The 21,612-nt window shown below is 46.8% G+C and overlaps 1 protein-coding gene across 8 annotated transcripts in view; it reads left to right on the forward strand.

Moving 5' to 3' along the window:
- LOC147124174 (sodium-dependent phosphate transporter 2-like) overlaps positions 1–21,612 on the forward strand; it is a 166,059-nt gene that overhangs the window by 130,273 nt on the left and 14,174 nt on the right. For all 8 annotated transcript variants that reach the window (XM_085983353.1, XM_085983409.1, XM_085983384.1 and 5 more), the window contains one exon: positions 184–772. In XM_085983353.1, coding sequence (XP_085839479.1) covers positions 184–772 — 589 coding nt within the window. The remainder of the gene's footprint in view (positions 1–183; positions 773–21,612) is intronic.

A 21,612-nucleotide genomic window follows, 5' to 3' on the forward strand; every position in this document is an offset into this window, starting at 1 on the left:
CTAGGTCTCTTCCACGGGTAGTTCAGCGTTAACCGATGCCAGGCATTTATCCACCGGGGAAAAAATGGTCCCATTTGTGGCACAGCTGATTTTTGTGAATTTGCTTTTGTTTTCCAGGATCTTGTGCCAAATCGAAACTAACTTTTGCCCATCAACCTGAACTCTCCTGATTTATTTTTACAGGTAGAGCTGCATCTCTCACCAATGGCAGTCTCAAATCTCCATTTTCAAACGGCACATTTAATTTTGATGGGCACATGAGGAGTGATGGTCACGTGTACCACACAGTCCACAAAGACTCTGGGCTGTACAAAGATCTCTTGCACCGAATACACTTGGACAGGATCACCGACGATCGGATACAGCCCGAGAACTCCTACAGGCTTCTCCGCCGCAACAACAGCTACACGTGCTACACGGCCGCCATTTGCGGCATGCCTGTCCAGCCGGCCTTCAAGTCCTCGGATTTTGTGGGGGTGGAGGACGGCGAGAAGCTCGTGGGCGATGTGGCCTCCTACTCCAAGAAGCGGCTGCGCTACGACAGCTACTCCAGCTACTGCAACGCGGTGGCCGAGGCGGAGATCGAGGCAGAGGAAGGAGGGGTGGAGCTGAAGCTGGCCAGTGAGCTGAGCGACCCCCAGCCGCCGCCGGAGAATGCCGTGGACGAAGACAAAGAGGAGGAGGAGAAACCCCAGGTCCATCTGCTCTTTCACTTCCTGCAGATCCTCACCGCTTGCTTTGGATCATTCGCACATGGCGGGAATGATGTTAGGTAAGCTCTCTCTCGCAAAACTGTGGCTCTGAATTGTTTCCACTGAATGGTATGTTCTTCGAAACAGCCACATGTGCCAGGGGGCACGACCTTATCTTGCGTGTCAGCCGTGGCTCAGCCAATAGCGCGCTCGCCTCTTAAGTCAGAATGTCATTGGTTCAAGTCCCACTCCAGAGACTTGAGCACTTAATCACGCTTCAGTGCAGTGCTGGGGAGGAGGGGGGTTGTTCTGTGTATGAGGTTGGAAGTTTGGCAGGGACTTAGTAAATGCTTCTGTTTTGTTGTACTTCCAATTTATGTTTTTGTACATCAAGAGTTCAAAGTTTAACTTTCCAAGATGCCTCTGGCAAAGATCCACAAGCACTAACCATATATATTTGTGCATTCCTCCGCTGACCCCAAACTTTGGCCCGTGGACTGGCTGTGTAGATTGAGTTTAGATTTTATAGGACCACAAACTTCACTTTTTGGCTGCGAGCCCTCTTTGATCCAATAAGTAATCTTTGGATAAAATCAGGTGCCAAGCCATGTGGAGTGCCAAAGGTTTGCCGAGGATCGAGGAAGCAACAACAGCCGGCTGTAGCACTTGTTAAACAAAATGGTGGCTTACATTTTTTTTTAACTCTTTTTTTGGTTTGGCTAAAAAGCTTCATGAGTCAATGACTGACTCATTCCTGTTTCCTGGTAAGAACCCGTCTAAAGAAAGCGTTCCTGTTTACATACCAATTTACAGCACGGAAACAGTCCAGTACGCCCAACTGGTCTGTGCCGGTGTTTATACTCCAGACCAGCCGCCTCCCACTCTAGTTACCTCTTCCTACCCTGTCCCCGTATCCCTCTGTTCCCTTCTCCCACATGTATACTTCATGAAGTGTAGTCACTGATGTAATGTAGGAAAAAGCTGCAGCCAATTTATACGCCCCAATATATACCACAAACAGCAATGAGATAACTGTTTGTGATTTTGGAGGAGAGATGAATGTTGGGCAGGACATTAGTAGAGCCCCCCTGCACTTCTTTGACGACAGCCAGGGGATCTTTTACATCCTCCTGAGAAGGCAAAGGGGGCCTCAGTTTAATATCCCATCTGAAAGACAGCATCTCCGACAGTGCAGCACTCCATCAGTACTGCAATAAACTGCCTGATATACCTATCAATTCGTCCAATGAAAAGCGACGAGTTAAGAAAGTAACTATAGGTTTTTATTGACTAAATAACAGAGCCCACCCTCGTGGGTGATCGGATCCAAGAAGGAGGAATACCAGCCAGTCGACCACCTTTATACCCGGGCAGGTAGGCGGAGCCATGGGCGGAGTCGGCAGTGGTCAGCCCAGGTATAGCAGCGTGACAAGAGGCGACCTCGTACAGTGATACAACAATGTGAACAGTGATAACTATAGGGAAACGATCTAACAGTGATAACTATAGTGTAACGATAGTGAACGGTAAAAGTGGTTTACCACACTGCCTACATTGGGTCAGAAATGTAGACGGCAATCGACGGTCACAGTACAGCTGCAATTGCTATTCAACTTGTTAGGTTTTTTTCGGTTTCAACGTCTACAGAGAAGTTGTTTTTTCCCCTCCCTTTACGATCCATTTACTCCCACCTGCTCTCCTGAAGATGCGGAACCTAGGTGGACATAATTCGTGTGTGAACCCTGATGGTGAGAATAAGGTTGGTGGACAACATTCCCCTAAGGTGCGTGGGCCGTGGTCACGCATCGATCGGGAGGCCCTGCGCAGGCCGCTCACCAGCTGTTGCCACTGGAAAAGATATCGCGCATGTGTGGCCGTGTAGCAAATTCAAAGGGACTGCGCAAAGATAAAATAATTAAAGGGAACATTGGTAGGGGCTCACAGCCAAGCCCCATCTAGTTCTCGGCTGACATCCGCACAACCGAGGACCATTGGAAAATAATGGGGAGAGGGACCCCTGGACTTGTTTTTTCTATTGTCAGTTGTAGATGCTGTCTCTTCTGGGGTTTCGTTCGAGTCTACTGATTATAGACACGAGCATATCATTTAGGCTGATACTCCAGTACTGTACTGAGGGGACGCTGCACTGTCGAAGGTACCGTCTTCCTGTTGAGACGTTAAACCAAGGTCCCGTCTGCCCCCACAGGTGGATGTAAAAGATCCCACGGCACTATTGCGAAGAAGAGCAGGGGAGTTCTCCAGTTGTTGTGGCCAATATTTATCCCTCAACCAACATCAGTGTAACACATTATCTGCTCCAACCAACATCAGTGTAACACATTATCTGCTCCAACCAACATCAGTGTAACACATTATCTGCTCATTTATCTCATTGCTGTTTGTAGGAACTTGCTGTGTGCAAATTGGCTGCTGCGTTTCCTACATTACAACAGTGACTATGCTTCAAAAGTACGTAATTGGCTGTGAAGCCCTTCAAGACATCCTGAGGTCTCAAAAACACTCTAAATGCAAGTTCTGGGTTTTTTTTTTCCTCCCTCCATCCAAAAGCTACTGAATTTCCCAGTGTTCAGGTGGCTTGGCATTTAAAATGCCTGTCCTACATTTTGATACTGAGGGGTTCAGGCTGATTCCCTGGATTTTGTACATGTATGAAGTGTCCATAAATATACAGGTTGCTGTGGCAGCACAGCTATTTGGAGTTGCCGGACACTACGACATAATACTGGCTGCAAGTAACTTATGTGAGGAAAGCCCAGGGGAAAGAGTATAAAACGTAACTTGAGACAAATTGGGAGTGTAGTGTGCTAATTATGGATTTATTGGTCATTTCAGCCCCCGTTGTTCACACACGAGTTGTTCCTCAAGGTCATTGACAGCCAACTGACTATTTAAAAATAGTCCAAAACATGTGTGTCCCTGGCAGAGCTCGATGCTGACTTTTCTTTGACATTTCCCCCATAAATGTTTTATCTGCTTCGTCTGAGCGGGTTGAAGAGGATTGTGCAAGTGACGTTGCAGAAACCGCCGGCCATTTTCTCATTTATCGGCTCTTCGTAAGCACCCTTGTACTTTTAGCTTTGAATTAGGAGCCCAGTGGACTTGCGGGCAATGTTTTAATATAAAACCCGTCGCTTTGTTTTATGCAAGACCAGCTGCTTTAGTCATAGAGTTACATAGAATCTGCTGCAGAGAAACAGGTAATTCGGCCCAACTGGTTTATGTTGGCGTTTATACCTCACACTAGCCTCCTCCCACCCTGGCCCCTTGTTCCTCTATTCCCTGCTCCCTCATGTATGCATCAAACCTCCCCTTAAATGTGTCAATGCTATCTACTTCAACCACTCCATGTGGCAGCGAGTTCCACATTCTCACCACTCTCCTATGAAATTCCTCCTAAATTCTTTATTTGATCTGTTAATGGCTATCTTATATTTATGTCCCCTTGTTTTGGATTCACCCACAAGTGGAAACAGTCTCTCCACATCCACTCTATCGAACCTCTCCATTATTTTAAAGACCTCTATCAGGGCTCTTTTTCCAGAAAAAGAGCCTCAGCCTGCTCAATCTCTCAATTCTGATTAGATCCTTGTAAATCTTTTCTTCACTTCCTTCAGTGTTTCAATATCCTTTTTTGTTGTATGGAGACCAGAACTGCGGACAGTAATCCTTGCAGTTTAATCCACATGGGAGGATGGACTCGGCCCGCTCTGAATCCTTTATTGCTGACTTTTTGAATTGAGAGGCTCGTAGCTGTAAAATTAATTATTTATTTTGCTTGACATTTGTATAACTGGGACTGTATTTGGACATGTACAGAAACCTGATCGAAGGGGGAGATTGGATCTGCAGCAAGTTGAGTAGACGTAGCTACTTCTTACACAGCCGTAGCAGTACATTGGGAATAAGTTTGAGATAAATACACAGCACGTCGGTCAGCATCTGTTCACGTTTGGGGTCATGACCCTTCATTAGAACTGAAGATTGGGATGAGCAGAAGTGGCTATTTTGGATCTAGTATTGTGCAATGAGACAGTGTTAATTAATAACCTTGTAGTAAAGGAGCCTCTGGGGAAGAGTGATCATATAGAATTTTATATTCAGTTCGAGAGTGATTTAGTTAAGTCTGAAACTAGGGTCTTAAATCTGAACAAAGCAAATTACGTAGATATAAGGGGCGAGTTGGCTAAGGTCGACTGGGAAACTAGATTAAAAGATGCGACAGTAGATAAGTACTCAAACATTTAAAGAATTAATTCATAATTCTCAACGAATATACATTCCCCATAGGAATTAAAAACCCCATAGGAAAAGTGGTCCAACCGTGGCTAACGAGGGAAGTTAAAGATAGTGTTAGGTTAAAGGAAGAGGCGCTTAATGTTGCCAAAAATAGCACTATGCCTGAAGATTTAGAGTTCAGCAAAGGAGGACCAAGAAATTGATAAAGAAAGAGAAAATAGAATGAGAGTAAACTAACGAGACATAAAACAGATTGTAAAACCTTCTATAGGTACAGTACGTAAAAAGTAAGAGATTAGGGACCATGGGTCCTTTATAGGCAGAGACAGGAGAAATTTAATGGGAAATGAGGAAACGGCAGAGACATTAAACAAATACACTATGGCCTAGAAATTGGGTTGTGGCGCCAAGTTCGCCTGGGCGCTGATTTTTGCGCAGCGTTCGGAGCATTAACGAACGTCAGAAATTCAATTTCAGCGCCCCTAGAGGGAGACGGGGCGAGGCTCGAGGCGCTCCGCGTCCCTCTTAGGGCGCTGAAACTGAATATCGCAGCGCCACACACTGCGGCACGGCACGCTGCGGTACTGCAGGCCTTCCTCCCATTGTTAAGGGGGAGGGGCCTGCAACAGCGCGATCCCCGATCGCGAGTGCCGGCAAAAGAGCCCGGCACCGAGGAGAAGTGCCGGGCTCTCGGGAAACAGCCGGCAATGCCGCGGGGTTGGGGGGGCGGGGGGGGAGTCAGGAGGCCGGGGACGGAGGTGCTTTTCGGCAGCCGCCCCGCACCTCCACCTTAACTTGTGCCACTGCCGGCACAGCAAGGCCCCGTTCGCTACCAAATATCGCGATTGGGGCGCTGCGCACACTGATGACGTCATCGGTGGTGGCGCAGCGCAACAGGCTAACGCCACCATTAGCGGGAGGCACGGCCAGTGGCACTACAGCCACTGACTGCCCTCTTTAGGTGCTAATAGGTGGCGCTACATACCCAATTTCTCCCCCTATCTGTCTTCACAGTAACAGACACTAAAAAATTCCAGAAATAGTGGTGAGAATGAGGAACTTAAAGAAATTAGTATTAGTAAAGAAATAGTACTTGAGAAACTAATGGAACTAAAACCCGACAAATCCACTGGACCTGATGGCCTACATCCTAGGGTTTTAAGAGGTGGCTACAGAGATGGTGAATCCAGAATTCCCTAGATTCTAGAACGATCCCTGTGGATTGGATGGTAGCAAACGTAACCCCGCTATTCAGCAAAGGAATCATAGAATGGTTACAGCACAGAAGGAGGCCATTTGGCCCGTCGCGCCCGTGCAGGCTCTCTGCAACAGCAATTAAGCTAGTCCCACTTCCCCACCCTTTCCCCGTAGCCCTGCAAATTTTTTTCCTTCAGGCACTTTTCCAATTCCCTTTTGAAAGCCACGATTGAGTCTGCCTCCACCACCCTTTCAGGCAGTGCATTCCAGATCATAACCACTCTCTGCGTAAAAAAGTTTTTCCACATGTCGCCTTTGGTTCCTTTTGCCAATCACCTTAAGCCTGTATCCTCTGGTTCTCTCTATCTACTCTGTCTAGACTCCTCATGATTTTGAACACCTCTATCAAATCTCCTCTCGACCTTCTCTGCTCCAAGGAGAACAACCCCTGCTTCTCGAGTCTATCCACATAACTGAAGTCCCTCATCCCTGGAATCATTCTCAAGTCTTTTCTGCACGTTCTCTAAGGCCTTCATGTCCTTCCTAAAGTGTGGTGCCCAGAATTGGACACATACTCCAGTTGAGGCCGAACTGTGTTTTATAAAGGTTCTTCATAGCTTCCTTGCTTTTGTACTCTATGCCTCTATTTATGAAGCCCAGTATCCCGTAAGGTTTTTTAACCGCTTTCTCAACCTGCCCTGCCACCTTCAATGATTTGTGCACATATACCCCCATGTCCCTCTACTCATGCACCCCCTTTAGGATTGTACCCTTTAGTTTATATTGCCTCCCCTCCTTCCTACCAAAATGTATCACTTTGCACTTTTCTGCGTTAAATTTCATCTGCCACATGTCTGCCCATTTCACCAACCTGTCTGTCTGTCTTGGTCTATCACTATCCTCTTCACTGTACACTATACTTCCAAGTTTTGTCATCTGCAAATTTTGAAATTGTGCCCAGTACACCCAAATCCAAGTCATTAATATATATCAAGAAAAGCAGTGGTCCTAGCACCCACCCCTGGAGAACACTGTAGTGTATGTACCTTTTAAGAGGAACTATGTTTTTGAAGCCCTTGTATACTGTAGTACCAGCAGTGACCACTCGGGTATATAAGCCTGTGTAACGTCTTGTGTTGTTAGTTCACCTCCAGACTTTGTTCAGTAAACACTTGTTAAATCAACTCCTGCATTCCGTGCCTCCATTAACACACGGATCTAACAGTGGCGACGAGTTAGAAACTAACTTACCTGCAATTCGGCAGCACCTCAAGGGGATCGATTCCTCAGACGAAGGTCGAAGCCAGAAGCAAGAAAAAAAAAATAACTCGAAGAAACTCGAAAACGAGGGCCAGACTTGGTCTCCAGTCTGTGGTTTCCCCAGCTAAACGGGCTGGTGGCAGGTAGTGCACTGATCCTTCCTGGGCTGCGGCGGGCTAGAGCTCGATCGGGTGGCTCTGCAACGGGGCCGGGCAGCGAGTCGGGAAGCAGAAGCAAAGAGAGAGAGAGGGTGGAGCACTCGGCGTTCGGACCGAGCAGAGGGAGGGGAAAGTCCCAGAGGGTCCGCTCCACAACGGGAACGGTTCTCCAAGTAACGGAGAAACTATTGAAGCGATATATTAAAAACAATAGAAATACCGCGAAAAGCAGCGACAGCGGCGGGAAAGCGCGGGAGGCGCCATCTTAACTCGGCGGGGAAGAAAGAAAAGCGCGGGAAGCGCCATTTTAGATTTTCAAGATGCCGAAGACTGGCAATATTACTGCTTTCGTAAGTGATATAGAAGATTGGACCACATATGTGGAAAGAGTGGAGGTATATTGCAAGGCGAATGAAGTAGCGGATGATAAAAAGGCATCGGTACTTCTAAATCTGATGGGCGCAAGGACATACGGGCTGTTACGAAACTTGATCACTCCAGCCAAACCGATGGACAAGAATTTTAAGGAGATTGTTGATACCTTACAGGAGCACTTAAACCCAACACCGCTGCTGATAGCGGAACGATTCAAATTCTTCAGGAGGAATCAGCACAAGAAAGAAAGTAACGCTGATTACCTCACCGAATTACGAAAGCTGTCAAAGCACTGCCAATTCGGGGCAGGACTGGCAGATTCTCTACGAGACAAATTCGTCTGCGGTCTCCTAAGCGAAGGAACACAGAAAAGACTACTTTCTGAGAAAGATTTGACACTGGACAAGGCTTTCAGTGTGGCTGTATCATACAAAGCAGCAGCAAGAGGAGCTGCAGAGATACAGCAAAAGCCACAGGACTTCGGCACCCATGAAATGACACGGGGTTTCGGGAGATGTTATCGCTGCGGCAGATCCACCCATGACCAGATGGACTGCTGGTTCAAGGACAAAGCATGCAGGCAATGCGGAAAGATGGGACACATTGCACGTGTATGCAGATCTGGAAAGAAATCCGCTGACAGTAAAAAGGTCAATAAGGAAAAGTACAGAAAGGTACAAATGATGACGGACAGTAGCTCCGAAGACCAGAAGAGCGATAGCGACTCCGGAAACAAGAGATTAAGCTGTCTCAAATTACATAATGGCCCAGAACTTGGTGTCGGGGGCTTGCCGCGCGTGCAAGCCCCCGATGTGCGCTCACCCTGCGCGCCGACATCTGAAACCTGGCCCGCAGTGGATTTCCTGTCAGTGGCCAGGTTCTAATGTCGGCGCGCTGTGCTAACCTGACCCAGCGGCGTAGTTAGTGCGATGTGCCGGCTGGGATCAGGTGAGCACTGTTCAGCCAATCAGGGGAGGGGAAACTTCATTCATAAGTTTGAGAGTAAGAACTGTCAAACTCATGAGAAGTACTGCACCCCAAAACACTACTTAAACTTTAAATAAAAATTTTTTAAAAACATCCCAATCATTAAATTAAGTATAAATAAGTTTAAAAAAAAATAATTTAAACAATTTCTTTTTTTGAAAAAAATAAATTTTTAATAAAAAGGGTCTAAAACGAAACTTACCTTATTGTAGATTCTTTAAAATAATAAACCTGTGGAAAAAAAATGTCTAAATTGCACTAAAACACCACTTACCTGTAAAAATAAATACTTACGTGTGCTTTTTACAAGCGTAAAGACCGGAGGCCTTTAGACATGCGCAAATCCCCCAAAACCGAGGAAATCCAAGACGCACATGCTGCCCCCTACAGCGCACGCGCTAGCCTCTTCACCTCTTGGGTGAGAGGAGAGGAAATGCCGGTTTTCAGCGCATGCGCTGTGCATGCTGAAAACCGGCATTTCCTCCGGCCAGACGCGTGAGTACCCCTTCCGTACTCACGCGTTTGGGGAGGAATTTCTGCCCCAATGTAATTGCCAAAGAAGATTACCGGACCATTTGGGTTACCCTCATGATAGCGGGGTCCCCAGTCAAAATGGAGCTAGATACAGGATCAGCTCTGACCGTCATGAGTCGACGGGATTACGAGCGGCTATTTCCGCATATACCTTTGAAAGATACATCCATTGTCTTGAAGACATATACGGGGCAGAAAGTATACCCCAGAGGGAAAATAAGGGTGCCTGTTGTATACAACGGCAAGGAAATACAGAAGTTGTATTTATACGTTCTGCAAGATGGTGGTCCACCGTTGTTGGGACGTGAATGGATCCGAAAGATACGTTTAGACTGGCACTCCATTCAGGCACTGACGGTGACCAGTAAGAAAAAAAACAATGATGACGTCATACCTGGACGATTAAAAGAAATCTTGGCTAACGCCAAAGAAGTGTTTCAACAGGAACTAGGAACCCTGAAAGGCGCCACCGCCTCAATAAAAGTGGAAGATGCAGCAATTCCCAAGTTTTTTAAGGCAAGGCCGCTGCCATACGCAATTCGTCCAGCCGTCGAGGCAGAGCTGGAGAATTTGGAAAAAGCAGGCGTGTTATCCGAGGTAGATTGGAGCGAGTGGGCAACACCCATCGTCCCGGTCATGAAGAAAACGTTGAATAATGATAAATCTGAAGAACAGAGAAAAGTTCGCATCTGTGGGGACTTCAAGGTGACTGTAAACCCGGTTCTTCACACGGTACAGTATCCTCTTCCGAGTATAGAAGATATTTTCGCCTCCCTATCCGGAGGGAAACGTTTCACCAAAATTGACTTAGCACAGGCATATCTACAGATGGAGGTTGAGGAGGCCTCTAAAAAGTATCTCACGATAAACACACACAAAGGCCTGTACCAGTACAATCGACTGGTTTTCGGAGTGGCATCAGCTCCGGCTATCTGGCAAAGAGCTATGGAGCAAGTCCTGCAAGGGATTCCGGGGACTCAATGCTACCTAGACGACATCCTTGTAACAGGAGAAAACGACAACGAGCACCGTGCCAACTTGGAGCAGGTGCTCACGAGGCTGAGAGAACGGGGCCTACGAGCAAATCGCCCCAACTGCGAATTTTTCCAGAAACAAATATATTGTGGCCATGTCATTAATGAAGAAGGGTTGCATAAGTCACCTGGAAAAAATTGAAGCGGTCGTAAAGGCCCCAGCGCCTGAAAATGTCTCACAATTAAGGTCGTTCCTGGGATTAGTAAATTACTATCATAAATTTTTACCAAACTTGTCGACGGCTCTGCACCCGCTTAATGCACTGCTACAAACGGGAGTAGTTTGGAAATGGAGCGAAGACTGTAAACGTGCCTTCCATAAATGCAAAGGCTTGATCACGTCCAGGGAAGTGTTGGCTCATTACAACCCATCACTGCCAATCAGACTGGCATGCGATGCATCCCCTTACGGCGTGGGAGCGGTATTATCGCATAGATTCCCTGATGGCTCGGAGCGGCCGATAGCTTTTGCGTCACGCTCATTGAACTCAGCTGAGTGTAACTATGCCCAGATCGACAGGGAGGCACTCAGCCTGGTGTGGGGGGTAAAGAAATTCAACCATTACCTACACGGACAAAAGTTTACCTTGTTGCCTGACCATCAACCCCTCGTCTCCATATTCAACCCTAAAAAGGGCGTTCCCATTATGACAGCGCAAAGGCTACAGAGGTGGTCCCTTTTCCTAGGGGCACACCAATATGACATAGAGTACAAAGGAACAAAACAGCATGGGAATGCTGACGGGTTATCGCGCCTACCGTTGCCAACGGTGGAAGAGGTGCCTACAGTGGACCCAGTGGAGATATTCCACTCGACCATAGTGGAATGTCTACCGGTGACACATTCTACCATTGAAAAGGAAACGCGAAATGACCCGACTCTCTCTCGAGTCTACGATTTAACGGTGAAGGGATGGCCAGCACATGGCGAACCACTGTTGCCAGCATTCTCGCAAAGAAGAGAACAGCTGTCAGTGTGCCGAGGAACCTTGATGTGTGGATCCAGAGTGGTGATTCCACCCAAACTCCAGGATAAAGTGCTAAAGGAGCTTCACGAGGGGCATCTGGGTGGAGTGAAAATGAAGAACTTAGCCAGAGCGTTTGTGTGGTGGCCAGGTATCGATGGAGACATCGAAGAAATGACCAAGAGCTGTCTAGGATGCCAGAAGGTCCAAAACGCCCCACCACAAGCCCCTCTACAGCCATGGGAGTGGCCCTCATCTCCATGGCAAAGGGTACATATCGACTTTGCTGGTCCATTTATGGACTCAATGGCCTAGAAATTCGGTTGGCTTTGCGCCCAGTTTTCGCCCAAAGAGGGCTTTTGCGCCAATAGAGGAGTTCGCGCTGATATTCAGCGCTGCGGTAATGGCGGCGGTAGCCGGTAGCGCTGCGCCGGCACCGATGACGTCATCGGTGTGCGCAGTGCCCCGGTTCCGCCCCAATGCCGGCCCGAATCCCATATTCAGTTGCCGCCGCCTCCTCCGCGGCGGCCGCTACTTACATCCGGAGACCAGGGCCTTACTGCAGCCTTAGTGGGGCGCATAAAGGTGGAGGTGCGGCCGGCCGCTTTTTTGGCGGCCGCCTGCCCGCACCTCCTTCCCCGGCCTCCTCCACCAACAGCCCCCCCCCCCCCCTGCGGCATTGCCGGCTGCTTTCCGCGATCCCGGCACTTCTCCGTGGTGCCGGGCTCATTTGCCGGCACAATCCAGCGGCGATCTCCCCGTTGCAGGCACCTCCACCTTAAGAGAACGAGGAGGCCTGCAGTACCGCATCGGGTGGCGCAGCGGCGCCTACAGCGCTGAAATTCAGTTTCAGCGCCCCAAGCGGGGGCGGGCACACCCTGGAATAGCGCCCGGTTCCGACTTGGGGCGCAAAAGCCGAATATCTGACGGGCGCAACTGGCTCCGCGCTCAGCGCTAACTTTTGGGCGCAACCCGAACTGAATTTCTAGGCCATTGTTCTTAATCGCGGTGGATGCACGCTCCAAGTAGCCGGAGGTAATAAAGATGTCCTCCACCACCACGGAAAAAACCATCACAGTATTAAGGACCATATTCGCCAGGAATGGGCTGCCTGAACAGATCTGTTCTGATAATGGACCGCAATTTGTATCCGAAGAATTCAGGAAGTTCTTAAAAAAACAATGGGGTTAAGCACTACACGTCCGCCCCATACCATCCCGCCACCAATGGATTGGCTGAAAGGTTTGTCCAGACCTTCAAGAAGGCCATAAAGGCCATGGGTAATGAAGACATAAATCTACAACATAAGGTAGATAACTTCTTGTTTGCGTACAGGAATGCAACACGTGGTTACAAACCAAACCCCCGCCATGATGTTTTTCAATAGAAGACTAAGATGCCGGCTGGATTTGGTCAAGCCAAACGCCAGAAGAGACGTAGAGAACCGGCAATTTCAAAGCATGAATGAAAGGCCAACTAGAACCTTCCAGATAGTTCAACCAGTTTTGGCCCGGGACTACCGTACCGAGAAATGGCAGCCTGGAACTATTTGCACACGACTCGGACCGCTGATGTATACCGTGGACATTGGAGAAAGCATAATAAGGCGCCATGCTGACCAGATCATAGTCATCCGAAAAAGGACAACCTACACCACAACTCTATACGCCTAGTGATGAAGCAGAGATACCCATAGTATCTACCTCCGATCCGGTGACACTGGAACCAGATGAACCCGACACTAGCATTGAAGCCGAATCGACCTTGCCAAAGCACGGTGGCATAGTGGTTAGCACTGTTGCCTCACAGCGCCAGGGACCCGGGTTCAAATCCGGCCTCGGGTGACTGTCTGTGTGGAGTTTGCACATTCTCCCCGTGTTTGCGTGGGTTTCCTCCGGGTGCTCCGGTTTCCTCCCACAGTCCAAAGATGTGCAGGTTAAGTTGATTGGCCATGATAAAAAATTGGCCCTTAGTGTTAGGGGGGATTAAATTTACGGGGTTACGGGGATAGGGCTTGGGTGGGATGGCTGTCGGTGTAGGGACCGGGTGCTAGGGTTTGGATGATCAGCCATGATCTCATTGAATGGCGGAGCAGGCTCGAAGGGCCGAATGGCCTACTCCTGCTCCTATGTTTCTATGTTACACCACCGAGGCGTTATCCGGACCGAGTCAGGAAGCCTCCAGAGAGACTGAATTTGTAATTGATTAACTTCAGCAAATGTGTATATTATTGTTCTTGTAAAAATGTTATTTAATGATTACTTAAAATGTTATTTACTATTTATCTAAAAGGGGAGGAATTGTAGTGTATGTACCTTTAAGAGGAACTATGTTTTTGAAGCCCTTGTATACTGTAGTACCAGTAGTGACCACTCGGGTATATAAGCCTGTGTAGCGTCTTGTGTTGCTAGTTCACCTCCAGACTTTGTTCAGTAAACACTTGTTAAATCAACTCCTGCATTCCGTGTCTCCATTAACACACGGATCTAACAAACACCACTGCATATCTTCCTCCAGTCCGAAAAGCAACCATTCACCACTACTCTGTTTCCTGTCATTTAGCCAATTTCATATCCACTGTCCCTTTTATTCCATGGGCTTCAACCTTGCTGGCAAGCCTATTATGTGGCACTTTATTAAATGCCTTTTGGAAGTTCATGTACACCATTGCCCTTGTCAACCCTCTCTGTTACCTCATCAAAAAACTCAAATCAAGTTAGTTAAACATGACTTGCCTTGAACAAATCCATGCTGTCTTTCCTTAACTTCCCTTAGCATCCTAGGATTCATCCCATCCTGTCCTGGTGACTTATCAACTTGAAGTACAGACAGCCTTTCTAATACCTCCTTTATCAATTTTTATCTCATCCAGTAGCTCCACTACCTCCTCTTTCACTGATTTTGGCAGCGTCTTCTTCCTTGGTGAAGACAGATGCAAAGTACTCATTTAGTATCTCAGCCATGCCCTCTGCCTCCATGCGTAGGTCTCCTTTTTGGTCCCGAATCGACCCCATCCTCCTTCTTACTACCCATTTATTATTTATATGCCTATAGAAGACTTTTGAATTCCCTTTTATGTTAGCTAATTCCCTTTTATGTTAGCAGGAGGGAGAGAGAAAACAGGGAACTATAGGCCAGTTAGCATCCCATCAGTAATAGGGAAGATATTATTAGGGACGTGATAGCAGGGCACTTAGAAAACCATAATATGATTGGGCAGAGTCAGCACTGATTTATGAAAGGGAAATCATATTTGACAAATCTGTTAGTTTTTTGGGGTTGTAACTAGTAGGGTGGATAAGGGCGAACCAGTGGATGTAGTGTATTTGGATTTTCAAAAAGCATTCAATAAGGTTATTACACAAAATTAGGGCTCATGGGATTGGGGTAATATATTAGCATGGATTGATTAATGGACAGAAAACAGAGTGGGAATAAACACGTCATTTTTGGGTTGGCAGGTTATAACTAGTGGGGTACCGCAGATCAGTGTTTGGGCCTCAGCTATTTACAATCTAGATCGATGACTTGGATGAGGGAACAGAGTGTAATGTATCCAAGTTTGCTGATGATACAAAGTTAGGTGGCAAGTAAGCTGTGAGGAGGACACAAGGAGGCTGCAAAAGGATTTAGTCAGGTTAAGTGATTGGGCAAGAACGTGGCAGATGGAATATAATGTGGAGAAGTGTTAAGTTATCCACTTTGGTAGGAACAATAGAAAAGCAGAATATTTTTTAAATGGTGAGAGACTGGGAAATGTTGGTACAGTATTCAGAGGGACCTGGGTGTCCTTGTACACGAATCACAGAAAGTTATCATGCAGGTACAGCAAGCAATTAGGAAAGCAAATGGTATATTAGCCTTTATTACAGATGGGTTAGAGTACATAAGAACATAAGAATTAGGAGCAGGAGTAGGCCATATGGCCCTTTGAGCCTGCTCCGCCATTCAAGAAGATCATGGCTGATCTTTGATCCCAACTCCACTTTCCTGCCCAATCCCCATATCCCTTGATTCCCTAGAGTCCAAAAATCTATCTATCTCCGCCTTGAATATGCTCAACGACCTTTGAGATCGAGAATTCCAAAGATTCACAACCCTCTGAGTGAAGAAATTCCTCCTCATCTCAGTCTTAAATGGCCGACCCCTTATCCTCAGACTATGTCCCCTAGTTCTAGACTCTCCATCCAGGGGAAACAACCTCTCAGCATCTACCCTGTCAATCCCCCTCAGATTCTTATGTTTCACTGGGATCACCTCTTCAAGGAAGCATGACTTCCTTGTTTTTGTTTTCAATGCCCCTAGTTACAAAGCCAAGTATCCCATACACTTTCTTAACTACCTTATCAATTTGCCCTGCCAGCCTCAAGAATTTGTGAATATGCACCTCCAGGTCCCTCTACTCTTGCACCCCCTTCAAAATGGTACCATTTAGATTATACAAAAGCAAAATACTGTAGATGCTGGAAATCTGAAATAAACAGTTAACAATTTAGATTATACTGCCTCTCCCTATGTTGTTTCTCCCAAAGTGTGTCACTTAGCCGCAGTAAATTACATCTGCCATGTGTCTCCCTATTTCACTAGTCTGTCTATGTCCTCCTGAAGTCTGCTACTATCCTGCTAACTATTTATTGCATTGCTGAGTTTTGTATCATCTGCAAACTTTGAAATTGTACTCCCTATACCCAAGTCCAGGTCATTTATATAAAGCAAGAAAAGCAATGGTCCTAATACCGACCCCTGGGGGACCCCACTACATACTCCTCTCTCCAGTCAGAAAAATATCCATTCACCACTACTCTCTGCCTCCTATCCCTTAGCCAATTACGCACCCAAGTTACCACCGCCCCATTAATACCATGTGCTTCCATTTTCCGAATAAGTCTGTTAATGTGCTAATTTATCAAATGCCTTTTTAAAGTCCATATATACAACTACTGCACTACCTTCATCAACCCTCTCTGTTACTTCATCAAACCACTCAATCAGGTTAGTCAGACACTATTTGCCTTTAACAAATGTGTGCTGGCTGTCCCTTATTAACCCATGCTTGACCAAGTAAGAATTCATTTTGTCCTCAACAATGGTCTCTAGTAATTTTCCCGCCAACTGAGATTAGATTGATTGGCATGTAGTTACTAGGTTTATCCCTCTCCCCTTTTTTGAATAGGGGTGTAAAATTTGCAACCCTCCAGTCCTCTGGCATCACTCTTGGAGCTTCCCTCAGCAACCTAGGATCCATCCCAGCTGGACTGAGTGGCTTACTAACTTTGAGTGATGCCAACCTATTTAGCACCTCCTTTCTATCTATTTTTATCCTATCCAATATCTCTACTCTTTCCCCACCGCCCCACTGTAACATTAACTTCATCTAACTTATCGACCAATATCCACTATAAGCCCACAGCTACCTTGACTACACTTTCTCCCACCCCACTTCCTGGAAGGACTCTATTCCATTCTCCCAGTTTCTCCATCTCTGTCGCATCTGTTCCGACGATGCCACCTTCCATACCAGTGCTTCCGATATGTCTTCCTTTTTCCTTAACCAAGGATTCCCCTCCACTGTGGTTGACAGCCCTCAACCGTGCCTGTTCCATTTCCCTCACTTATGCTCTCGCCCCTTCCCCTCCCTCCCAGAACCATGATATGGGGAGTTTGTGGCTTTAGAAAAGTGGGAAGGGAAGAAAATGGAAAGGGGAGACAAACAACGCCTGCCCTCGATCACAAGAGTGAGTTAACGGGTCAGAATGACTGCAACCTACTTAATAGGAAACTATTAAATGTCAATGGTAGCACTCTCGCCTCTGAGTCAGAAGATTGTGTGTTTTAAGTCACCCTCCAGAGACTGGAGCACATAATCCAGGCTGATGGTCCAGTGCTGCACTGTTGGAGGAGCCGCCTATCGGATGAGGGCAGAACTTTCTGCCTCGGAGAAAATCCAGAATGCAAACCTTTTCCTGTCACGTTTGTAGTTCTCTGTTTTTGCAAGCTCTGAGAGTAGCAGCACTTTTTGTGACCTCTTTAAAACCTGTCACATCATGACTAATGACGCTGAGCAAGACCTACTGCTGCACTTCTAGGAAAGGCAGAGTGCGAGAAGTGCTCAGGGTGGTTACATTTAAAATTGCATGCAGTGCATTTGTAGTATCTGTTGTCAAATCGTAGTGTTCTTTTACTGGCGCAATGTGGCAGTTATGAAGTGTACAGTATAATATGTGTCTATTTCTGTCACTATGGTGACTGTGTCTGTCTGTGTGTTTCTCTCTCTCTCTCTCTCTTCTCCGCGCCACCACCACCACCACATTTTAACAGCTGCCCTCTCGGGTGGATGTAAAAGATCCCACGACACACAGAGCAGGGGAGTTCTCACCAACGTCCTGGTCAATGTTATCCCTCAACCAAGGTCACTTAAAAACTGATTGACTGGCTATTTACTCTGTTGTTTGTGGAACTTTGCTGTGAGCAAAATTGGCTGCTGTGTTTCTCTACTACAACAGTGACTACACTTCCAAAAGTACTTCATTGGCTGCAGAGTGCTTTGGGTCGTCCTGAGGTTGTGAAAGCCCCCTATTTAAATGCAATTTCTTTTGGTTTTACAGCGAGCATAGTTTCCCACTGCACGTGCTGGCATCTCGGCAGCTGCACAAGGCAGCGTGGTACTTGGGCCTGTAGCTGTACACATGACACCACTTGTGTCGCTGCTCTGCGGCACTGTCACCTTTATGGAGAGTCACTTTGACATTCTGCTCCCTGGCCTGTGGTGCCCTCGGCTGCGTACTGTCAGTGAAATGAGAGCTGCCCTCTGACTTTCTCTTCCAAATATGGTCTGCCAAGTCGCTTAATTCCAATGATCTGACATATTATGTTGTGTTGTGGTTATGTTGCTGGACTAGTAATCCAGAGAACGGGAATGCCAGTTTGAGAATTTTAATCTTTTTTAGTCTGAAAATAAAAACCTGGTATCTGTAAAAATGACCAGAAAAAAACCCAACTAGTTCACTAATGTCTTTTTAGGGAAGGAAACCTGCTGTCTCTTTTTCTCTTGAAAAGAGAAGGCTGAGGGGTCACCGAATAGAGGTCTTTAAAATTATGAAAGGTTTTGATAGCGTAGACACAGTGTGTTTCCACTAATGGGGAAGAGCAAAACTAGAGGCCATCAACATAAGATAGTCACCAACCACAGGGAGTGGTTGAAGCGAATCATATAGATGGATTTAAGGGAAGGCTAGACATGCATATGAGGGAGAAGGGAATAGAGGGATATGCTGCTAGAGTTAGATGAGGAAAGACGGGAGGAGGCTCGAGTGGAGCACAAACGCCAGCATGGACTGATTAGACCGAATGGCCTGTTTCTGTGCTGTATATTATATGTCCTTACCTGGTCTGGCCTATTTGTGATTCCAGTCCCACACCAACGTGGTTGACTCTCAACTGCCCTCTGAAGTGGCCTGGCAAGCTGCCCAGTTGTCAGGGTAACTAGGGTTGGGTAAAGAATGCCAGCCTTGCCCACGACGCCCACATCCCGAGAATGAATAAATAAAATTCAGTGTTGAATTTGTACTTTGCGGTTGCTTAATTCAAATTATTGGATAATTCGGATTTAAAAACAACTTTGGATTATGAGGAACAGACTGGTCATTTATCCAGTATTGTACCAAATGACAAGCTGTGGAGAGAGTTGGGAGTTCAATCATTGGCAGGTTTATACTGACTCGAGTGAAGAGCAAGACTGGACTCATTAATTTTGCATTCTCCTCTACAGGAGTTTTTAAAAATATAAATGACAGCGGTGCCTCCCTCCTCCCCTTGGAAATTGTAGTGTTGTTTCTTTAAACTCTCGTGCAAAAGGGCACCAGCTTTTGATTACCTTGATTGGGATTTGGTTCCTTTTGAGTGTTAAAGTCCCCAATGTATTGACCAAAATGGATGTTACCTGGTGTCAGAGAACTTCTTTCAATCCTCCCACCTATGAAAGTACTGACGTAACAGGAGGAGTTGGGCCCCATTATTGCAGTACCTCAGTCCGTTAATACCCTTGCCCTGTACCCGCAAGGTCCGAGCTCATATCTACGGTCTTCCCCAAACAGCTAGTATTCAATTCTCTCACTAGACCTGATTTTACGAGTTCCTGGGAGGGAAGTTAGAAGGGCAAGTCCACCTCGCTGGTGCTGGTGCTGGCAGGGACCACATCCTGCCCGGTTTTATAGCTAAGGAATCAGGCTGGAAAACTGGTGGAATTGCAACTTAAATGTAGAAGGAAGGGATTGCACCGGGAATGTGGTTGCACAGAGTTTGCCGATCAGCGGCGCCAATCTCTTCAGGAGCTCCGAGGATGTCTGGCAGCTGCAGTGAGCATTCAGTTAATGGTCCACAAGCCCCGTTGCTTACTGTGAAGCTCGGGCTCCACTGGAATGCCCATTAACTGTTGTCACTGCTGCAGTGACAGCTCGGTTTAAAAATAACTTGTGCTGCAGCAATGACTTGAATGAACTGGTTTTGTACTGCGACTTAACAAATACCAGCCATTTCCGTCTGGAGCCCTTGCTCCGACCGGCCAGTCTCATCAATGGGTAAATCCAAAATCGTAACACTGTCCACTGCTGGAAATACTTTAAGTGTTGCCCATCTCCCGTTTTAATGCACAGAAGTGGTTGACTAAACTGACATTGTACAGCCTGATCTGGGTATATTTTAGTTACCAGAGATTTGTTTTGCCACATCTGCTGTGGTTTGTGGTATTGTGAACACTGAAACAGCGACTAGTGCTGGCGTTTACAGATTAAACGTAGTGTAGAAAAACATCCCAAGGCTCTCCACTGAAATGTAATTCCATGAGCAACATGAACTTAAAGAGAGAGCTTTCTTTTATAACACACCTTTCATGTTTTAGAATGGATGCAGCGGCAGTGTAGTGGTTATGTTACTAGACTAGTAATGCTGGTTATGTTACTGGACTAATAATCCAGAGAACGTGAGTTCAAATCCCACCATGGCAGTTTGAGAATTTGAATTAAATTCTGGAAATATAAAACTGGTATCGGTAAAAGTGACCATGAAACTGTTGCATTGTCGTAAAAACCCAACTGGTTCACTAATGTCCTTTTTAGGGAAGGAATGCTGCCTTCCTTACCCGGTCTGGCCTATGAGACTCCAATCACACAACATGGTTGACTCCTGGCTATTCTCGGGTGACCTAGCAAGCCACTCAGTTTATGGACATGCAATAAATGCCAGCCTTGCCTGCAAGGCCCATGTCCTGAGAATGAAACAATGGTCCAAAATTTGCTGTCAAAGTAACAGTGAGGCGAATGGTACAAAAACTTCAGCCGAGGTGCGGATGTGAATATCCAACGGTTGCTGCCCACCGCTCCGCCATTAGCTTTACGAAAATGGCATTTCGCTACCTGCCTCACTATAGACATGCATTGAATGATGTGAAGTTGCTGTATTTGCGCGGTAGATATAAAATAAACCTTCTGCAGATAATTAGGGCTAATGATTAGTAACACAAGTACCCTTTTAAAATGTAAACGAAAATCATTAAGAATAAAATCGGACGGACCACTCGGCATCAGCTACGGACATGACAACGGCACGCCCAGTCAACCCTGCAAAGTCCTCCTCGCCAACATCTGGGGACTTGTGCCAAAATTGGGAGAGCTGTCCCACAGACTAGTCAAGCAACAGCCTAACATAGTCATACTCACAGAATCATACCTTTCAGCCAATGTCCCAAACTCCTCCATCACCATCCCTGGGTATGTCCTGTCCCACCGGCAGGACAGCCCCACCAGGGGTGGCGGTACAGTGGGGAAGGAGTGGCCTTGACAACATTAACTCCGGACCACATGAAGTCTCATGGTTTCAGGTCACGCATGGGCATGGAAACCTCCTGCTGATTACCACCTACCGCCCTCCCTCAGCTGATGAATCAGTACTCCTCCATGTTGAACACCACTTGGAAGAAGCACCGAGAGTAGCAAGGGCACAGAATGTACTCTGGGTGGGGGACTTCAATGTCCATCACCAAGAGTGGCTCGGTAGCACCACTACTGACCGACCTGGCCGAGTCCTGAAGGACATAGCTGCCAGTCTGGGCCTGCGACAGGTGGTGAGAGAACCAACACAAGGGAAAAATCTACTTGAC

This window comes from Somniosus microcephalus, chromosome 1 (genome assembly GCF_052327205.1).
Source record: "Somniosus microcephalus isolate GS21.2 chromosome 1, FLI_Smic_1.0, whole genome shotgun sequence".
Taxonomy (NCBI): Eukaryota; Metazoa; Chordata; class Chondrichthyes; order Squaliformes; family Somniosidae; genus Somniosus; species Somniosus microcephalus.